At 42.7% G+C, this 22,510-nt stretch overlaps 1 protein-coding gene across 1 annotated transcript in view; it reads left to right on the top strand.

Annotated features, from left to right (window-relative positions):
• TMEM154 (transmembrane protein 154) overlaps nt 1–22,100 on the top strand; it is a 40,667-nt gene extending 18,567 nt beyond the window's left edge. Inside the window, exons 2-7 of the mRNA XM_081090938.1 lie at nt 206–490; nt 580–621; nt 6,955–6,982; nt 8,149–8,231; nt 9,983–10,040; nt 20,162–22,100. Of these exons, the coding sequence (XP_080947064.1) occupies nt 206–490; nt 580–621; nt 6,955–6,982; nt 8,149–8,231; nt 9,983–10,040; nt 20,162–20,177 (512 nt within the window). The 3' untranslated portion in view covers nt 20,178–22,100. The remainder of the gene's footprint in view (nt 1–205; nt 491–579; nt 622–6,954; nt 6,983–8,148; nt 8,232–9,982; nt 10,041–20,161) is intronic.
• The last annotated feature ends 410 nt before the right edge of the window (nt 22,101–22,510 follow it).

A 22,510-nucleotide genomic window follows, 5' to 3' on the forward strand; every position in this document is an offset into this window, starting at 1 on the left:
TGATTCCATGTTCAATGTACTCCCAGCTTGAGCTCCATTTATGTTACTTCAAAACTCTGTATCACTCTGAACTGGAAGGCCCAATTCAGGAAATCAAGTTTACCACTGGATGCATGTAGAAAAAATTTTTTAAAAAATCAGTGACAACATAACTTACTAGCTTTGTCTCCATGGTGATGTCAATTTTGTGTGTGTGTTCTCACAGAGTCAGTACTGCCTTCTTCTGAGGCAGCAGAAGAGTCAGAAGGTGAGTCAACAGATGTCACCCAGAGTGTGGAACCTACAGATGAAGATACTACTGTTATAAGTACAGTTGCTGCACTGACCACAGAAACAGTAACTGAATATGAGAATTATACCAGCATTGGTGAGGAGGATACTCAGCTAGAGTTTATACTGATGGTGTTGATCCCGTTGGTTGTCTTGGCACTCCTACTCTTATCAGTGGTACTCATTGTAATCAACTATAAAAGAAAAAAAGCTAAACAAGGTAAATATTTTGTGTGTTCCCAATCCCAGACAATTGCTTCATGGGTCAATGGACAAACACTAAAGCAAAATACTTTTGCTTCTACACAGAGCTGCCTTCTAGCCAAGGATCTCAGAGTGTTTTACAGACATGTGAGTATTATCCTAATACCTGCCTAGAGTTGGGGATAAGATAGGAGAAGGAACTGAGAGGTTTTAAGATAAGCAACAAGGATTATATAAAACTAGAGCCCTGGTGCATGAAATTTGTGCACTGAGGGGGGGGGCGGTTCCCTCAGCCTGGCCAGTGCCCTTTTGCAGTCCAGGACCCCTTGGGGGATGTGTGACTGCCAGTTTAGGCCCAATCCCCCTGGCTGTCAGACATTCCTCTCGCAGTCCAGGGCTCTCGTAGTCCGGGACCGCTTGCTCATTACCACCCACCTGCAGAGGAGGTAGGAGAGGCTCCCGCCACCACCGCTGTGCTTGCCAGCCATGAGCCCAGCTTCTGCCTAAGTGGCGCTCCCCCTGTGGGAGGACACTGACCTCCAGGGGCAACTCCTGCGTTGAGTGTCTGCCCCTGGTGGTCAGTGCGCATCATAGCAACCAGTCATTCTGCAGGTCATTCCACCATTTGGCCAATTTGCATATTAGGGTTTTATTATATAGGATAATAATAAGTCATGAATGACATATTTCAGTGTAATTTTCCAGAGTTTAAAAATGCCATATTTTGCTCTTTTTTTAAAAAGAGAATGTTTTTAGCCTAAATTGAAAGTTAATATACACAGCTACCAGCTCTGAACCTAATCCAGATAATACCCTCATATAATCTTGGCCAATAGATCAATGTAACGTGTTCCTACGGTTGGAGGAAAGGGTAAGGATGGTGAAGCAGTGGGGTCAGGGTTGGGAAGGCAGGGACCGTGGCCTCATTCTGCAAGAATGGGATTCTTCCACCGATATTTCTGTCACAGATATTGTTTTCTCCCCCATGCCACATTCCAATTTGATCTTGAAAAGGCCTGGGTGAAGCATTGTTCTTATTCCCATGAAAGCTATACTAATTTTCATAAGCAAAGTCCTACTTGGCTAAAGATTGCTATCATCAATCTCCTAGAAAACCAGTCTCATAGAAAATTCCCCAGGTCAGAGATTCACTCTGAGAGTATTCTGTTCCTATTCCAGGAGCATCACATTCTAGATTTTAGGGTATCTAGGTCCAAAGGAGACTTGGATACTTTTGGTTTGTGCTGGTGAAAAATGATTCCAATTAGATTTTGTTGTTGTTGTTAATCCTCATCTGAGGATTTTTTCCATTGATTTTTAGAGAGAGTAGAAGGGAGGGAGAGAAAGGGTGAGGGAGAGAGAGAAACATCAATGTGAGAGAGATATATCAATTGGTTGCCTCCCACCTGCACCCCAACCAGGGCCAGGAAACAAAAGCTTGACCAGTAATCAAACCTGTGACCCTCCAGTGTGCAAGCCAACACTCTAACCAATCAGCAACACTGGCCAGGGCACCAATTAGATTTTTAAGTTGAAGACTTTAGTCACTCCAAAGATCACTCAAGGGATGAGAATTTCTCTAATAAGATGCATATTCATATGTGTATACAAAACTCATTGTATGTCCCTCACACCCATTAACGGGCATCTCTGGCTTTGAGATCATGGCCTTGGCCTGTAGGCCTTGCTCATTGTCCTAGCACCAAGAAAGCCTTCAAGCTCTCAGCAGGAACTGTAAATGGTCTTTTCCCATTATGCCCTCAGGTATAGCAAATGTGAGCTGGGGAAGAAGCACTGAAGTTCGTTACCTTTCACGATAGGGGCTGATATAATAGATTTCAAGGAAGTAGGAAATACACATGTTCCTCCATAGTTTGAAATTTCAGGGTGACCTACTAACTGTGATCACATGGGCACTCCTTTGTAAGCTAAAGAAAAAGCAAACAGAGCTGCATGGGCCTAATTTTTTTTTTTTTTTTTTTTAGTAGGAAAGGTGAGAATTTCCTGCCTAAACCATATAGCCCCATAGCTGGTTTTACCTAATGGGGTCATGGGGTTGGGAGGAATTAGGGGGTATCCAGTCAAATGGCCATACTCTTGGGCTCTAAATCCAGAAAGGGGTTTTTCATTGAACTTTATTGTGGGAATCTCAAAGTTCAGAAGCCTCATAAGTGAGAACCAGCCTAATCCTCAGACATGGCCCATGCATCCTACACTGCAGCCGTACTTGAAGTGTTTGCTGTTCCCAGAGCATGGCTTGTACTTGCAGGATGCCTTCATGCTTGGTTGATGCCATTTCTTCTGTCTGGATTGCCTTCTTGTCTGCTTGGCAAACTGCAGCTCCATTCTTCAATGCTCACTTGTAAAGTTTCATGAAGCCTTGAGTAATCACTCCTCAGGCAAAATCAACCACCACCTCTTCTGTGCTCTCACAGGCTGTGGTCACAATGTGCACAGTGTTTGCATTGGCATAACCTGGGGACTTGCCTTTTTTTGGTCTTTCTAACTAGGTTATGTTCTCTTTAAGGTCCAAGAGAAGCAAGAATTTGTCTTATTTATCTGTTTAACAGTGTGGCCTGGAGGTGGAGAGGACAGACTCTGGAACCACACTGACTAGTTGGCTTTTGCATTTCCTAGTTCTGTGACTTCTGTGTCAGCTTCCTCGTCTGTAAAATGGACGAATTCAAAACCTACCTCACAGAGTTGTTGTGAGAAGTAGATGGATTCATCTATGAAAAGGGCTTAGAAAAAACAATACCTGGCATATTGTATTAGCTTATTATTATTATCCCTTTTACATAACGTAACGCTTGGCCCAACCCATGGATTAGTTGCTCAATAAATGTTTGTTGAGTAAATGAAACAATGTTATAACTTATTTTAAAGAACACCTATTCTCAGAGATTAAAAAACAAAATTTTCACATATCTTTACTATAAATTGGCACATTCTGTTTAGTTTAAGTATGCTCTACTTTAAGAAAAAACAACATAGAGAGCTTAGCATTTTGAAGCAGTTGCTTATTACAAAATAAGTAAATAAATATATAGAGTTTGACTTGAATATTTTCTTTTACTATCCACTCCTTTAATATAGATACAGGTGGTTAACTGCTTAACACTTTCATATCTCTTCAGACAAAATGAATGCTAATGATGACTGTCCACTGAATTCTACCCATTCATGTTTAACATCATAAGCAAGCCAATAAAAGGAGAATATTTAAATTCACAAAATCTGATTTAAATAAATTTGTTTTCCAGGAAAAATAAAAGTTCCAGGGGACTTAAAAAATTCCCAAGGACTGTTATATGGGAGGGCATGGATGATGTCCCCTCAGAGCTAGCAATAAACACACGGTTTCTTTCTTCACATATTCTTCTACACCAGAAAATAAGTCTTTAAATTTGACAACTAGCGATGACTTGGCCAACATTTTTAGGAAAAACGCTTCATCCATTTGGGAATTGGCTTTTTTCTTTGGGACCCGTCAGGTTCGTGTCCAGGAAAAGGGAAATGCTATGTAGTAACTTGATGTTCTATTGTCATTCTTCCTACACCTCCAGGCATTGCATTTGTTATTATTAAATGTCTTGGTGTGCTGTGTCTCTTTGAAAGAGCTGCAGGGGAAACAGCTGGCAGTAAACCATCACTTTAAACAGGCAGTGGCCACATGACACCTGGCTCTGCTCAGTAAATATCCAGAAAGAGGCTGTCTCCCTTGCTCACCGTTCAGCATGGAAACAAGATAAGCAAGCCGGTCCCCTGCTGGGCTCCTGCCCCCATCCTTGCACCCTAGCAATCCCACCATCCCATGCACAGGGTAGGTGTGGAAGAGGGGGCATAGTCAGGCCAAGCGGATGCAATGTAGGAACTGAAAGAGAAGGACAAAGTGGGTGGAAGGATGTGAAACGGAAGGGCGATGGGAGGGAAAATAGGAGCAAGTGAGGGTGAGGGGCTGTGTAAGGGCTATTAATAAAGAGATTTAGGCCAGGTGGAGTGGAGCGGGCAGGGCCTGATTGCTGAGGACAAGTAATTGGTCTTCCTCCCGGTTTAATGCTCTGCTCTGGTGTTCTCTCCCAGATGTTTCTCTGTTGCCATGGCTGCTGGGGCAGGGGTAATGGTCCTGGAGCAGGGGAGATGAGGCTGCAGAAAGCTTTTTGCTCTGTTTGAATACTGATTATAGGAGCTTCCCATTTGGTGCCTCTAGAGCACTTTGGTAATGGGGTTTTAAACTTTCCCATCATCTGCAGTGAGGGCTAGCTTTTACTCACCACAAAGCCTGCGGGCGCTCAGATTATAGAGATAAATCCATGCCTAGACAGTGGGGCTCCAGGGACACTTGCTCCCTGAGAAATTAGCGAGGGGGGGGGGGGGAATTAAACAGGGAAGAGGGAGAGGGAATGACAAAACAGGAGATTTTTATGGGTCACCTGTAGTGGCTTTATTTAGAGTAAAAGCCCTTAAGGAAACAGTATGTAAATTTTAGATGAAAATATATATATATACTAGTATACACACACATACATATAAATACATATATATGCATATACACATAAATATAAGATGTACATCTCCCCTTCCTCCAAAGTTTTAAGGAGTCAGGCCTCTGCAGGAATCTTCAGATTCCTATTTGGGGGAGCAGCAGGTGGGAATCAGGAGGACATAACCTACAGCCCCTGGAAGGTAAGCAGTGATGGCATGAAACTCACATCTGTGCCCAGCTTTCCTGGATTAGCAATGCCATTCAAGCTTGCCAACCCACAGAAAATTACAGCAGCTCCCAGCTGCAGCCAGGAGCTCAGTTCCAAGTGCCTGCCGGTTATGTCCCCTCACTGGGGACCTGCATTTCTGCAGACCAGACACAATGAGGCCTCTGACTGCCAAGGATTAGGAACATACAACTATTTGGTGGACCTCTACAGAGTGGTTTGTTTCTTCATGGTTTTCACATCATAAAAGGTGCAGCAGGCCTGTGCTATCCACTTGCTTGACATCATAGCCTCATTTCTCTGGGCGCGTTGATCCTCTTGCCAAACAAAACACAACCTGCGCTGGGATACTGGGCTCTGATTCCTGCCACATGTTCATTTGGAGTCTGATCTGCATGCATCAGAGCCATTTTGCAAACGGTTGTCTGACTCTTACCTCAACCAATAGCAGGAATAGCAGGGAAAGGCAGGGAAAACCAGGCTTGTTGGAAGCAGGCGTTCAGTAGAGCTGTTTTGCAAACTGTGGTCTGACCCTTACCTCAACCAATAGCAGGGAACAGCAGACTTGTTGGAAGTTTCACTGTTTGATAATGTTAAGTCCAAAACACCAGCCATGAATTTAACCCCAGCGCTGGACAAACTCCAGATTAAGATCTGTTCATCTCTTCAGTAAATGAGTACTGTGTGTTTCCCAGGTAGTGCACTGGATGGGTGGGAGGTGAGGGGCGCTATGACAAACATGACAGACACAATCTCTGCCCTTTGGGAGCAATGGTCTATTGGAAAAAAACCGATGGGAAAGAATTAAACAGATGAATCGATCAGTGACAAATTGGGGCCAATGCTAGGAAGGAAGCAAGCAAAGTGTTCAGCTGGGGAACAGTTGGGAAGGTGGGCCCCACTTCAGGTAGAGGAGTTGGGGGAGGCCTACCTGAGGAAAGTGTGTAAATTGAGGGTAGAAGTGAGGGTTCCAGTCATGCAAAGAGCAGGTGCCAGGATTCTTCCGAGAGGAGCTCTGGAGGGAGTCCCCACATCCTACTCTGGGTCAAAGGGACAGTCACAGTGTTGGGTTTAGTGTGTCACAAGTAGATGAAAAGCAGTGCTTTGAATGGGGACATTTTGGGGCAGGGGGCTCTCTTGTAAGACCCTTTTCCACCCCCCTTACCACTGTTTGTCCTCTTTGTGTGGAGAAAACAAAGAGGGATGAATATCTGAGCACTCGGAGCACCTCCCATCTAAAAGAAAACAGATTTCCAATGGATTGGGACTTCATTTCAATATGGCAATGGACACACGGTTGATTTAGAGCAGCGGTTCTCAATCTGTGGGTCGCGACCCCTTTGGGGGTCAATTGACCCTTTCACAGGGGTCGCCTAAGACCATCGGAAAACATGTATATTATTACATATTGTTTTTGTGATTAATCACTATGCTTTAATTATGTTCAATTTGTAACAATGAAAATACATCCTGCATATCAGATATTTACATTATGATTCATAACAGTAGCAAAATTACAGTTATGAAGTAGCAACGAAAATAATTTTATGGTTGGGGGTCACCACAACATGAGGAACTGTATTAAAGGATCGCAGCATTAGGAAGGTTGAGAACCATTGGTTTAGAGGTTAATTATTGCTCCTTTAAAAACGCAATTTACATAAGGCCGTTTTGTTCTCTTTGTGCAGCAGATTTCAGCTGTTGTTGAAATAAAAAGCTGTTCCGGACAAACAAAGCCAGCATGACCTTTATGTTTATTCTCTTCTAGATGAACTGGGAGGCGACAACCTGAAAGTGTAAGTCTTCCCCACTCCCTCCGGTCCAGCTCAGCGTGGACAAGGACGGTCGGGAGGGGAGCAGATTACAAGAGTTTTTGTTCCTTGTGGGGACCTTTGCTTCCTGAGCCCCAGAAAACAGCCTGTCGTGGTCTACAGCCTTTGGAAGGATGTCCCTGTCCTCAAACCTCAACCTAGAAGGGCATCTGGGCTGAGGACAGGGTCCTCGGTTCAGAAAACAATCTTTTTTCTGATTCCCGCTGACAATTCCAAACGCATCGTAAATATTCTGACGCTGGGTGGTTTTCAAAGAATTTGCTTCATTTATTTGGATTAAACTTTTCATCACCAGGAAAGATACTTCAGCTGGTATTAAAGAAGGAGACCCCTGGTAGAAGGAAGAGGGGAGAGGAAGAAAGATCGGAGGGAGGGGGGAAGTAGATTTACCACCGGAGAATGTTCTAGAGCGATGCCCACATCCTCCTCCAGCCTCCACCCCAACCACCGCAGCCTTACTCAGACACTGGGCTTGCTTCCTATTCAAGGTGTAACACCTTGGCAGCTGTTCAGAGTTGGTGATCCCCTCCTCCTCCCCACCTCCATTAACCAGGGGCTTCTTTCTCCAAACTGGGTGCCCTAAACCTCTAAACCCTGGCAAGTGAGGGCAGTAGATTTCTGAAAGGAACTGCTCACTTTCTCCAAGACAGAAAAGCATGGGAATTGAAGGGAGAGGTGATGCAAGCAATTCGTTGACTGTAGCCTCTTGACTTGGGGGCAGTGATCAAAAACACCAAAGAAAGGGAAGTGAAATTGAGCAAGGTGAAGTTGCTAAATGTGGCAACTCCCTGGAGGAGTTGTGTGCTCCCCTGTGTGCCTTCCGGGAAGCGGAGTCTCGGGTTCCCTTTTACCCCCGCCCCTAACCACCCCCCACCCCCAACCCCCTCGCTGGGTTGTGCTGGGTTATGCGCCCACCATTTTTGGATCAGTGGTAGGTCAAGGTTGTTATTCTAATTTTCTCCCTATTAGAGTTTGGTGCCTTTGAACAGGGCACACACTTAGCCTGCCCTGGAGTGTAAGGCATTGAATCAAGTTCGTCTTCCTCACAGTCAACATGCTAGACTCCCCCCCAAGAAATTCAGCCCACCATACCTTTCTTTCTTCCAACAAGCTTTTTGCTCTCTTTCTAGCCCTATTTTTGAGGAAGATACACCCTCTGTTATGGAAATAGAGATGGAAGAGCTTGATAAATGGATGAGCATGCATAGAAATGGTATGTGGGAACCTTGCTTTTCTGTCCTCTCTACTCACAGAAGGCTGCAACAGCTTTGTCAATCCCCCATAAATCCTGGAGTGGAACCGCGTGAGCCCAGTCCACACACACTCTGGTACGCACAGATAACACACTTGGGTCTGACCGCCCTTAAGTATTCAGTTTAGTAACCGCATCATTGCCGTGTGTTTTTATTTTTGTACAAGTTTTTCAAATGATCTTTTTCAAGAAGAAAATGCTCTTTTTTTCAAGCAAGGAAATCAGAGTCCAAATTATCTGGAAAAAGTTAGCTTTTGGCCTCACCTTATATTTAGAGATTTATGATTTTGATCTGTATCTGGTTATAAACTTTGTCAAATATAGTTGACAGATCGGTGCTGTCCAATACAATAGACACTAGCCATATGTGGTTTATTGAGATTAAAATTTTAAAAGTAAAATTTTAAATACTGTTCCTCAATCACTCTAGCCACATTCTGAGTACTCAGTAGCCACTTGTGGCTAGTGGCCACTATAGTGAAAGTCTAGAACATTCCCATCACTGTAAAGAAAGCTGCTAACATAAATAGTAATATAAATGTCCCCATATAACCTAATTTCCAATTGATATCTGGCAGTAATTGCAGTATATGTTCCTTAGTTTTCACTAAATATTTGGACTTAAAAATAATGACAGCTGTTTTTCTAATTTCTTTAAAAAAATCAATAAATTATTTTTAATGCTCAGCCTAAATTAATAAAATCCACTATTTATACTGTCATGTCATTTGTATTTTTAACACTTACCATAAAAAATACCCCGGGGTCTGTCAGATTCAACAATCTACAATGGAGTTTATATAACTTAAAGATTTGTTATTAGAATTACTGTACCAGAGGCTTATCAAGACCAGTTTTCCAAAAGATTAGAACCACTTAACTAACTTGCACAATTTTGAACAGTTTTTCGTAATCCAATATTGAGGATTGAATGGCTCTGGAAAGCTTGTGAGGAAAGGAAACAATCCTTAAAGTAGATTCATTTTGTTGTTTTTAGTTTATAAAAGTAAAATACATACACAGTAGAATTTAGACAATTCAAAAAAAAGTAGAATGAAAAAGAATCCCACCACTCAAAGATGACCTCTCTTAAAATGTTGGTGTACTCCCTTTTGTTCCTGAGATCTCTTAAATACAAAACCATGATCCTGGTACACTGACTAAAAGCATAAAATAGGGGAAAGGCATTTCTATTTGACAATAAAGCAGTTATTTTGACACATAGGTGATAGGCCCAATAGTTCTTGATTTCCCTTAAAAATGGCAGTGGTGTAACAGAATTCTGATGACTTTAAGGTTAGCTGTTCCCCACTTTACCTGCTTCTTTCTGATGGTGCATCCTGATTGGAGTCATTCTCCCGGCACATCAGGACCTCAGGTGAAGCCATTTTATTCCAGCGTGTATCCTGAATCATGCAGATTCAGGCTTTTGGGGCCACAGTGGGGTTCTGCAGAGACTGAATGACCAAGCCACCATTATCTGTGCCCTTTCCAACAGGGCCAGAAGCACACTGAAGTCTTATATCTGTGCTTTAGTGCTTTGTCCATTTCAAGAGCCTTGCCACCATTAATCTCTGAACCTCTGCAACTCCCTGGTGAGGCCATTCCTGCACATGCAGACTGGGGAATTGTGAAGTGTAACTGTGTGAGTTTTGTGGATAGCAAATAGAATTTCGGTGACTAACAATGCGTTTGCTTTCATTCTGTCCTAGCCGACAGTGAATGTTTACCTACTTTAAAAGAAGAAAAGGAATCAAACCACAACCCAAGGTACTTCTAATTTCTGCCATAGATTCCACGTGCAAACCGGGAGGGGATTGGAGACCACAGCAGAGCACGTTTGCTCACCTTCTCTGTGCCTGTACATCTTATGTGACAGTTTCCATGGCTGCATATGTGTGTAGTGTGAAGAAAAGGAAGTGTGAGTTTGGGAAAACAGAAAGGCACAAAGTAAATAGTCACTCTTTATCTTTAGAAATAATTTAGTGTTGACATTTTCTTGCCCTTCTAAAGAGACACTGACTTTTAAGTCCGCTTCTGTTTTAGTTGTAAAACTCTCTGATTATAACAAACTGTAGGTTTGTTTATCTTGGATGAGTAGATGTTCAGTAAGGAAAATAGAGGTGATAGTCTCAAAGGGGGTAGCTGAAAACAGGAGTGAGTAAAATGAACAGGGAAGAAGGGAGGGAGGGGGGAGGGAGGGAGGGAGTGAGGTAAGGAGGGAGGAGAGAGGGAAGGAGGGAGGAAGGGAGGAAAAGAGGGAGAGAGGGAGGGAACCCCACCTGGATGGGATTATTATATGAGAGAAATTAAAGGAGAATTAAAAAAAAAAACATTTCATTCTACCACTAGGTGGCTCTGCTTGATAGAAAATTTTAGCGCATGGGGCTTGGGTGTCTTAGCATTCCACAATCTCATTCAAATTATATTATCTTTTGTGAGGATAGAAATGATCATGTTTGAGGTGTTTTGATAAGAGAATTGTCTGGTCAGGACGTGGGAAGTGCTTACAGGAAACAGGATTGACTGTTTCAGGCAGGGACCTGCTGCGCAGAGCTCTGCTGTGATTTGGAGGCACTGCACTGCTGGCAGAGGTGACTCGAGAAGACCAAGGAGCAGAGAACTTGACTGAGCCCATGACTGAGACATTACACTTGTGTCGGAATAAACAGAATAAACGTTCAGAGCAGGATAAATAGCACCTACCTTCGCTCCCTCCATGCTGACCAGAGGTCCTGTGCCAATCGTCTTAAATGCCTCCTGAGTGCAGTCACTTATCACGGGGGCCCTAGGTCAGAGCCTTGCAGGAAAAGACTGATGGTTGGAGCAATCAGATGTTTGTCTTTTGGAACCTTATTCTGCGCCTTCCCCTAAACCTTACCGAAGAAGTCACTATTCTATATCTGTCCCCACAACAAACCACCACAATCTTCCTGAGGCGACCTCTGCTCTGATACAGAGGTCTATATATCTTATGGCAGATGTTACCTGTTGTTACCTCACCAGGTATTTGCATGTTAAAATGTATTGCTGCTTCAGAAAAGATTCTGTCTTATCTAAATGAGACACCAGATATTAATAAACAGATAAAAGAAAAATGCTAGGGGGAGTATCACAAAGAAAATACAAAGGAGTATTTCCCCTGCATTTTTATCTTACCTAAAAGTGAGCCACTAGGTATGTCCAGTATAGGGCTCAAGTCATCACTCCCCAAATTCCCCATTGGCTTTTACCAACATGAGTCACCTTTCCTCTACCATTTAAGGTGACTCTAATGCTTCAGAAAGTATATCATAGTCACTGAGGCTTGACCTCAGTGGAAAACACACTTCCCCATCCTCCTGCTAATGATGACTAGATTCTAGAGTCTGTTTGCAGAGTTCAGCCCTTCTTGATGCTGGAAAGTCAGCCTGACATAGAAGCTGTTATATATTGTCTTTTGTGCTTTTGGGTAAAGGGAGTCCATCTGGTCACCCTCCTAAACTTAATGCTTCACTTTGTGTGCGGAAACTTCAACCCTTCAACCTTCTCTTGTTAGGGTTCATACTCTCAGGTCATTCTGAACTTTTCCCACATATCCCATTGGCCAGCCCTGTCCTCATTGCAGGGACATTTCCCCCTGGGCTGTGGAATTTAAAAGTTTGCATAGGATTTAAATAAGGGCCAGAGATGTACAAAGAATATGGGGAATTTATATTATGGTTTTCATGTTTCTAAAAATTTCAATAGGAAAAGACAAGGAATTGTATGGGAGGCGGAGTTCTAGATTCTTATTTCTCCCATTATCACCTTCTACTGCAAGTCATACTTGTTATGTGCCAGGCATTGTCTGAGGTATTGGGAACAGTGTCAGTGGAATAGTGTCCAAGGGGTGGGGCTGGGTGGTGGGAGAGGTCTGCCTTAGAGTTGGAGAGATTTCATCACTGACATTGTTAAGCATTGCCAGCTCATGGTGATAACAAAGAACAGACCCAATGAGTTGGTTTCATTGTTGTTTAAATTTTCTAAAGAATGCTCTCCCTCATTGTCTACCCTACCCTCACAACACCTTCCTGAGTGCCACTAGATAGTGATAAAAGCAAGAAAGGTAGAATCCTTTTTATTTTGGTGCTTACAGGCTAGCCAGCCTCTTCCTTCTTCCCAAGGCCTTTATATTTAGACAATTTCCTGAAAGCTTGGTGTTTTTATCTCTGCAAGCTTAAGACAACCATAGAAAAGAAATTTCAAATATTAGCCAAGTGCCCATCTTCTTTCCCTGTATGCCTGTTGCCCACAGTAGCATCATCTATATATATAAAAAGCCAGCGGCCAGAACACTGTAACAACCAGAACGACTGGTCGCTATGATGCCCACTGCAGCCAGCGAACCGGCCTGATCAGGGGGTGGAGCCAGCTGGCTAAACTCCTGCAGCCCCTCCCCCCAGCTGGCCTGGCCCTGATCGGGCCCAGATCAGGGTGGGCCCGCTGGCCAACCTCCCGCTGTCTCCTCCTGGCCCTGATCCGCCGATTGGGGCTGGGCCAGCTGGACACCACCTGTGCATGAATTCGTGCACTGGGCCTCTAGTTGGAAAAGATTAGGGGGAAAATTAGATTAGGTACCCTCCAAGTGGATTTATAATTTTGTAAGTACAGTAATAACAACAAGACATTTGTATAGATAGCATTTTCTATATGTCCAATGCTTAGGTGTTTTTTGTTGTTGTTGTTGTTGTTTTTGTTAATCCTCACCCAAGGATATATTTTCCATTAATTTTTAGGGAGAGTGAAAGGTGGGGAGAGATAGAGAGAGAGAGAGAGAGAGACACACACACATGGATGTGAGAGAGACACATGGATTGGTTGTCTCCCACACATGTCCCAAGAGAGGCCTGGACTAGAACCTGCAACCCAGGTATGTGCCCTTGATCAGGAATTGAACCTGAAACCCTTCGGCCAATGCTCTAACCACTGAGTAGCATAGCCCAGGGAAAGATAACTATTGTTTATTGATTCATGTCTGAATGCAATGACATTAGAAAAATGAATCACTTCAATATTTTTCAGAAAAATCCAGGTTAGTTTAATATATTTTTTATTCCTTCCTGTTTCTTCCCTTTTCTTTGTCTTTTTTTTTTTTTTTTGAGAAAGTACAATTGTTGATGTAATTTTTCAAAATACATTTATTGAGCACCTAATATGTGTCTGGCACTGTCTACATCATGCCAAGACAACCAGTTAAAAATGAAATAATTCATCTGCATAAACCTGCAACTCAGAGAGGTTAATTGACTTGTCCAAGTTTACACAATCAGTTTATGATAAAGGTTAATCTAGAGAAGAGTCTCTTTTAAAACTGCATTTTTCCTTTTTTTTTTATTAGTTAAAATAAGAGATATTCCATAAATTAAAAGACAAATTGGAGACAAAAAAAACAACAATAACCTTAGCAGCAAGAAAGCCAGCCACCATGAAACTAATACATGAAAGAATTTGGCAGATGGCATGTTCATCATGTAGTGCAGTTGTTGACAAGACCTGAACCATTAATTGCAAGACAACAGGCTTTTTGCATGAACTGTTCGGCCTCTCCACTCAAGTAAATCTCTGTGGCCACTTCCAATTATTTTCTTCATTTATGATCGCTTTCCTCTTTTTCTCTGTAGTCCATCAAAAGTCCTAAGTCAAGAAGGATCGAATATTAAGTGCCAACTGGCTTCCCTTAAATCTAAGCTAAGTATTATGAGGGATACAATGGGACAGTTTACAATCCTACAAGATGATAACCTCAAGTAATACTGTTAAAATGCAGGTGTGTGGGGAGGGGGGTGGGAAGATGTACTAAGTTTAATAAACCACAGCATTGCTTGAACAGTGGCCCAGATTAAGTCTACACTATGAGCATGATCTATGTGCTCTGGACTAATTCTAGGCCTGACTCTGATGTTAGCCAGATGCGTGACCTCTGTAATTTCACCCGGACCAGGCCTCTTTCGGGAAGGAGAAGGGACATTATATTGATGTAGAGAAAGGGAGCATGATCTAATTGTTACGTGACTTTGTGCTAAACTGAACTCCGCACTTTCCAAAAACCAAGTTAGAGAGCATCCTATCGCAAGAAAGGTTTAGCGTAGGTTTATTGTCATCTTTGGAGAGAGGGGAACATTAACTGTGGTCATAAAGAGGGATTGTTACACGATAAACTGATCAGAACAAAGATGGCTTATCTGATCCTGACGGCAACAAAGGGGCAGTTATGAAACAAGGTGTCAGAGCTGCATCTGTCCTCATTTAACTGGTAGCGTTCCAATTAAGTGCTTTCTTAAAAATGATTAGATGATGCTTTTTAATCCATTCAATTTGTTTTTCTAGTTTGTAGGCTTGTTACTACACAGGCTTTGAGGAAAGCTGTCCCATATTCTTAAAATATCTAAATACACTCCAAGAAAAATTACTCACTAATGTTACCGTCATAAATAAGTTACTAAGACCTAACCAATTAACATCAAGGCAAGCAATAGAGGTCTGAAGCAAGATCACTTATTTGTTGCAATTCTGGGGCAGCTTGCCAAGATATTTTTAACAGGGAACTCTAGAATCTGCCAGAGTTTAAAACGTCTGGGCTTATTTGATTATTTCACAGAGATGATAAATAGCCACAAAGACAGCACGAAGCACATGTAACTAAATGAAGGAATGCGTGAGAGGGAGAATGCCTCCAGGCTCAGACGGCAGGCCAGATCCCAGGTTGTTGACTTAGTAACAGGCTGTGGAACCACTGCTGAAAGTTTGCATGTGAGAGTTGCGACACTGGGAATGACCCGATGCCCCACAGCTGAAGCAACTTGTACCCACACTGGGACTGTCCCATGTCGTGTGGTCTGTCACATATGTCAGGGTCCGCAGCGCTGTCGTAGGAAGCGCCATGCGTGAGCTCCTGAGCTCTTTGGTGCTTTCAGTGAGTTCTGGTTGGTGGGCAGTGTCACACACTAAGCCTTCAAAATGCTTGTAGAGTGTTCTAAAGAAACCACATTTAAGCACGTTCTGCTCAGAAATCGAACGATTGTTCCAGAAGATGGTTTCTTAAAGCCTTTGGATATTTGAAGCAATGTTCCAGCTCCTGTTTCACAGACAAATATTTGCTATTGCAGAATCTTCAAAATAAGAATAGCATGCAGTCTATGGCCATACCACCCCAAACACACCCCATCTTGTTTGATCTCTGAAGCTAAGCGGGGTCGGGCCTGGTTAAAACTTGGATAGGAGACTGCCTGGAAATACCAAGTGCTATTGGCTTCAAAACTAATAATAACAACATGCATTCGGGTGCCTGTATGTTAGGTGTGGAGTATAGTACTTTACCATCGCTTCTCGGCCTTTTGGCTAAGATCAAGTGTGGAGTATAGTACTTCTCCTACATTTTCTCATATATTCTTTTTTTTTAAATTTATCTTTATTGTTAAAAGTATTACAGATGTCCCTGTTTTTCCCCTTTGACCCCCTCCACCGCCCACCCCTCTCCCTTCAACCAGGCCTTCACCACACTATTGCCTGTGCTCATAGATTATGCATATAACATATACATACAAATTCTTTGGTTAATCTCTTCCCTCTACCCCCCCGCCCCGCCATTCCCTTCCCTCTGAGAGTCTCATTTGTTCTTGACAACAACCCTATAAGGTATATGGTGTTATTAGGTATGTTTTGCAGATGAGATGAGAACAGAAAGCTGAGGCTAAGAAAGGCTAACTTGCCCAAGGTCACACAACAAGGAAGTGGCTGAGCCCTGGCTCCAGATCTGGCCATCGGATCCTGTGCTCTACCTACTAGGCTACAAAGCCACTGTTAGCACATCCAGCATTCATACTTCCATAAAAGCACCACAAGATGTGAAATGCCCAGGCATAAACGTAACCAGCAAATGCATGGGATAACATACAAAGAAATGGTTCAATTTTTAATTAAAAATTGTTAAATAAATGGAGAGACATACTGTGTTTCGGAGTGAAAGGATTTTCATTTTAAATCATTTTAAAATTTTATCATTTTAAAATCAACCCTGTCTCTTAAAGATCCCAATGAACACTTAATCTGGAAGAATCACTGTGCATAAATAGCCAGGACAATTCTAAAAGAAGGAAAAAGTAATTGTGAGATAGTGGGGAGGGGCCAGGATTTGCAGGGAACATGCTCCAATAATTACAGCTATGTACACACAGAACCAAATAAGAATTATTAATGGAATAGAATTTAATAACAATAAAATAGCCTCAAGTATATGTAAATTTCTAATATATTGTAAATGTAGTATTTCACGGCAAGTGGATAATTTAATAAATAGTCTTTGGACAACTAACATTTGGCAGGGAAACTTAAAACCCTACCTCACACTTTATTTATTTTTTATATATTTTTATTGATTTCAGAGAGGAAGGGAGAGGGAGAGAGAGATAGAAACATCAATGAAGACAGAGAATCATTGATTGGCTGCCTCCTGCACGCCTCACACTGGGGATCCAGCCCACAACCCAGGAATGTGCCCTTGACTGGAATTGAACCTGGACCCTTCAGTCTGCAGGCCAACACTCTATCCACTGAGCCAAACCAGCTAGGGCCCTACCTCACACTTTAAATAGACCCCAGATAAATTTCAATATTAAAGATAAAGAAAAAATATAGAAAAATTATAGGTAAATATTATTATAATTTTAAGGTAGAGACTAGTTTCAAAGCATGACACAAAATCAGAAACCATATCAGGAAATGATAGCCTTAACTACATTAAAAACTCAAATTTTCTGTACTTCAAAAACCACCATATATAAAATTAGAAAGAAAATGACAAACTGGAGAAAAGTGCTTGTTCATGATGAATAAAAAATATTGTTATTAATACACAAACTAATGAAAAAGAGAATTCATCCATTTTAAATATGAGCAAAGTATCAATAAGCAATTCAGGAAAAGAAATTAAATGACCAATAGAGCTTTGAAAAAAATGTTTATTCTTTCTAGAAATAAATAATAATGAAAGAAAAACTAAAGGTAAATACTGTACTATTTTCACCTATTAGATTTACCAAAACAGTAAAAATAATAAAATCCAGTATTGGAGAGGATGTGGGGGAAAGCATATTTCCCTAAAGGAAAGTGTTGAGAGAAGGTATATTATACAGCAGGCTAGTCAAGCTTTAAAATTGCAAATATTTTAAACTAGCAATTCTTCTAGATATTTATGCAAAGCTTAATAATTGGATGTGTGCAGCAATTTTATAATAAATAAAAACTAAAAATTGGAAAAGCCAAAATGTTTAGCAATAAACCTATGGGTTAAAAAAGACATATTTGGGGGTCTAGTGATAATGGAATTCTCTGTAGCCACTAAAAAGATATTTTATATTTATTAGCAAGAAAAGATGCCTACATGTGAATCAGAGTGAGGAAAGCAGATTATCACACACTATGCACAATATGATCCCATTTTTGTACAAAAAGAACATATATTATTATCACAGAAAAAATGTTTGGAAGAGTAAATAGCAAAATGTTAAGTGTAGTGAGCTTGTTAATATTTTTGTTTAGCTTATTTGTACTTTTTATTTTTTCAACTATGAATATGGATTGGTGTTATCCTATCTAATAGAAGAGTAATATGCAAATTGACCATCACTCCAACACACAAGATGGCCACCCTCATGTGGTCAAAGATGGCTGTCCCCATGTGGACACAAGATGGCCAGCAGGGGAGGGCAGTTGGGGGCAACCAGGTCTGAAGGGGAGGGAAGTTAGGGGTGACCAGGCTAGCAGGGGAGGGCAGTTGGGGGTGATCAGGCCAGCAGGGGAGGGAAGTTAGGGGTGACCGGGCCAGCAGGGGAGGGCAGTTGGGGGCAACCAGGTCTGAAGGGGAGGGAAGTTGGGGGTTACCAGGCCTGCAGGGAAGGACAGTTAAGGGAGACCAGGCTGGCAGGGGAGGGCGGTGACCAGGCTGGCAGGGGAGGGCAGTTAGGGGCAATCAGGCTGGCAGGGGAGCAGTTAGGGCATCGATCAGGCTGGCAAAGGAGTGGTTAGGCAGTGATCAGGCTGGCAGGCAGAAGTGGTTAGAGGCAATCAGGCAGGCAGGTGAGAGGTTGGGAGCCAGCAGTCCTGGATTGTGAGAGGGATGTCCAACTGGGATCGGGCCTAAACGGGCAGTCAGACATCCCTCGAGGGGTCCCAGATTGGAAAGGGTACAGGCTAGGCTGAGGGACAACCCCCCCCCCTCGCCCCCCGCACAAATTTTGTGCACCGGACCTCTAGTATAATTAATATCACTTCTATTATAACTGCCGGACACAGCTCAGTGTTGTGCTCATTCCTAGCCAGCTTTGTCATACACTCAGCTTAGAGCAGCAGAAATTTTAAGTAAACAAAAGGAAAACATGCAAATAAGAGACTCATCGGTGGAGATGAACTCTGGATTTTAGAAATCTTATCTTGCTACCACCAATTTCCAAGAAATGAAACTTTTTGGCCCAGTTTAAGAGTTGCTCAGGGTGATCTAAGTGAAGTGCATTATTACATCTACTCTTCAGATTTAAAAAAGTAAAAAGCCCTGGCCGGTTTTGCCCAATGATTAGAGCCTTGGCCCTCGGACTGAAGGGTCTCGAATTCGATTCCTGGTCAAGGGCATGTACCTTGTTGCAGGTTTAATCCCCGGTCCCTGGTCAGGGTGAGGGAGACAGCCAGTAAATGTCTCTCTCATGTCGATCTCTCTCTCTCTCTCTCTCTCCTTCCTACCCCCTCCTCCCTCCCTCCCACGATCTCTCTAAAAATCAATGGAAAAAATATCTTTGGGTGAGAATTAGGGAAAAAAAGTCTTATTTTTAAATTAGGTTTCATTTTAAATAAGTTTTGCTACAGAAGTAGTCCTTTTGACAATGTTTGCCTTCCCCCTTCTTTCCCATTGATCATCCCTCCTTATCACAACCTCTTCCCCATCTTCATAACATGAACATACACACAATGTTTCCCTCCTTTTTCGTGGATCTACCTATCAAGTTGCTGCAGAGTCCTTTTTGGAACACGGGGTGTTTCACGAAGCAGGAGTCAGAAGAACAATCTATTGCAGACTACATAGGCCTATTAGCTAAGGAGACACCAGGTCATGTAGATTATTCTCATTCAGGCACTTCCTTGGAGACAGAGGTTGCTTCAAGTTCAGATGTGCTAGGATTTGAGTGAAGGGACACCAAAGTACAGAGAGATGTGGAGGAGAGGTAGGGTGGCCTGCCTTCAGGAGACTTGAATGGTGGCTTGGTCCTACTGGGGAAAAGCCACAGAGCCAGGTATGTGGCAGAGATAGCCACACTAGAAACAAAGCACAAGTTAGCCAGCCAGCATGGTCATGTCCAAATACCACATCCATAATTAATGTCAACTCACACCCCAGGATGCCTGATGATCGGATTCTAGAGGACACCAAGAGGGCACCTCCAGATCCTGTGGATATGAACAAAATGGGCTTGGCGGGGGGGGGGGGGGGGGGGGGGGGCGGTGTAGGGGAAAATCCTGCCAGGGCCACAAACTCTTCAGGGAAAACAACACATGGAAATTTTTTTTAAAAAAGGCAATTGGCATTTATGCATAGAGAATGGGATTAGATTTAATTAAAAGGGGAACCCCTGACTCCATCTGGTTCTCTCCACGTCAGCACCAGGGAAGGATATTAGAGCAACAGTTAGGGATTATTTCTTGGCCTTCATGAGTTTTCTTCTCGGATCAAATAAAATATCCTCGTTGACTTTTGTTTTAGAAATTGTAAACTGAAGGCTGTTGGCTTGCTGACTGTTTATGCTCTCATGAGTCACCGCCATGGTGAAGTGACCAGCTCTGGGTAGCTTCTTGGAAACACACGACTGTTCTGTTTTTTTTTGCAGTGATAATGAATCCTAAAACTGAATGGTGCTAATGTTCTCCAAGAGGAGCAGCCCGGGGGGAGCCCGCTGGGCCTGCCAACAGAGGATGAAGAGGATACAGTTTTAATTAATTTCAAATCAACATAGACACAAGAACCTCTGCTGCTTCTCCCAACGCCCACTCTTCCTAAGGATGGCATCACCTGTACTGGGAAGAATGCGCTATTGAGAAGTCCAAGGAACAGGCCTGGCTGACATCCATCGCCGAGGGTGGAGGAGCCATAGGATACATTCGCTCTAATCAAAGGGTGTTCCCTCCTCTCAGCCAGCCTCTCATGGATTGCATTTACTCTGGCCATGCTCTCTGCGTCCTTGTTACCTTTCTGCTTCATTCCTCAGGGTTTAAATCAGGCAGCTGTTTTATCTGTTTCCTTCTGGGTCACACTGTTACCTAATTAGCTTTGGATAATTTCCTCTGATTAGTCAAGTGGTAGGTCAACTGCATTCAGCAGGAAGGTTTCTCAAGGCGAGTGTCTCACAGTCGGAGAAGACAGCAAACAAAGCAGGTGTTTTACTGTCTACACTATCCCAGGAGGTTGGTAAACTGGCTTCTACCTGTCAGGAGGCTGCAGCGAGAGGCCACAGTCCTGAGGAGATGTTGTTTGGTGACCTGTCGACCCACGTCAGCTAGATCGAGTCACTCTTGGGAACTTCTCAGAAGCATGGGAATCTTCGATGAAAGAGTAAACGTTGTCTTTCTCAGCTAAAATCCCCTACTTTGTCCTCAGAGCTCTTTTTAACAAAAAAAATATATATATTATTGATTTTTTTACAGAGAGGAAGGGAGAGGGATAGAGAGCTAGAAACATCGATGAGAGAGAAACATCAATCAGCTGCCTCCTGCACACCCGCACTGGGGATGTGCCCACAACCAAGGTACATGCCCTTGACTGGAATCGAACCTGGGACCTTTCAGTCCGCAGGCCGATGCTCTATCCACTGAGCCAAACCAGTCAGGGCCCAAAGCTCATTTTTGTTCTCAGTACAGCTCCCTTGCATGTAGTATATATAGGTAAGGAGAGTGGGTGGTGGGGTCATCTGCCACCTTTGTATGTCTCTGAGATCTTTAAGGTCACTTGAAACAAGCAAAACAGGAATAGCAAATATCTGTGGCCAATGTCACTTATCGCACTGGGTGTTGGGACACGCTTCATGCCCTCTCATCTCAGCTTTCCAGGAAGTCACTCTCAGCCTGTCAGAGATGACATTCTGCGTGATTTCTACGTGGTATTTGTTGACATCCTCGCGCTTGAGTTAATGGCACAAAATGCAGAAGGGCCTGTTTATCACTCCCACTCACGTACTATCAATCTCCAGTTAATCCTTAATTTTCAAATTCTGACCTTTAAAGCAATCTAGCAAATGGGGAGTCCTCAGGTCATCTACGCCACCTGATATTTTATTCCAGGAAAGAAACAAAGAATAGAAGCTTTGTTTATTTTCCTGCTTCCCATATACACGGAGGGGAGATAAGGTTCACTAAGCATCTACTGCTGAATCTGGGGCCTTGTGTTTGAAAGGCTGCGTTAACGCATAACAAAACCCGGACCCGCCTCCCTGTCAGGATCCCTTACCTAGTATGTGCCTTCTGAACTGTGCCCTTACCTGTAAAGGCAGGCTTCCAAATCAGGGAGGTCTTGCCCCACAGTGAACCATAGAACTGTCTGGCTGTGTTTAACCACCGCAGTTCTGCTCTCCTGGCACTGCACAGAGCTCTGGCAAAAGACGGTCTTCGTGGTATCTAACTTCAACAGATGTATCTGTCATATTCTCTTTGGGACATCCTAATATGGCATTTTTTGTTTGTTTCCACTGCTGTTTTACATATTCATGTTCAACTCGTGGTCCACAACTTGTGATGCTCAGATAGTATGCCAACATTGCCACTTTCTGAATCACCATTTCTGCCTATTTTGGTTATTTTCAGTCTGCTTCTCATCAATGTGTGACTCTCAGAAGAGTCTCAGTTCTTTCTCTAAGTAGCTAAGATTTTTGCTCAACACTTTGACCTGTATAGTTCACCCGACTCAATCGGATAATGGACGTTAGAAGTTTTGAGAAGTATAAGCGTCTTGGAATCTTACTTTGATGAGATTCGATGAAGGAATATTTTTATGATCTTTTAAAAATATTCTCATTCACTATTTAAAATAACTTCAAATTCTAGAAGAAGCCAACTTCAGCAACATGCCATTGAGTTTATATCTGAAAAATGTACTAACCTCTATAATTGCACAGTGTATATGTTTAAAAATATAGTTAATTCTGGCAAGATATATGAAATTAGTATGGGTCAAACAGTCAAGGGTC

This window comes from Myotis nattereri (assembly GCF_964212035.1).
Source record: "Myotis nattereri genome assembly, chromosome: 5".
Lineage (NCBI taxonomy): Eukaryota > Metazoa > Chordata > Mammalia > Chiroptera > Vespertilionidae > Myotis > Myotis nattereri.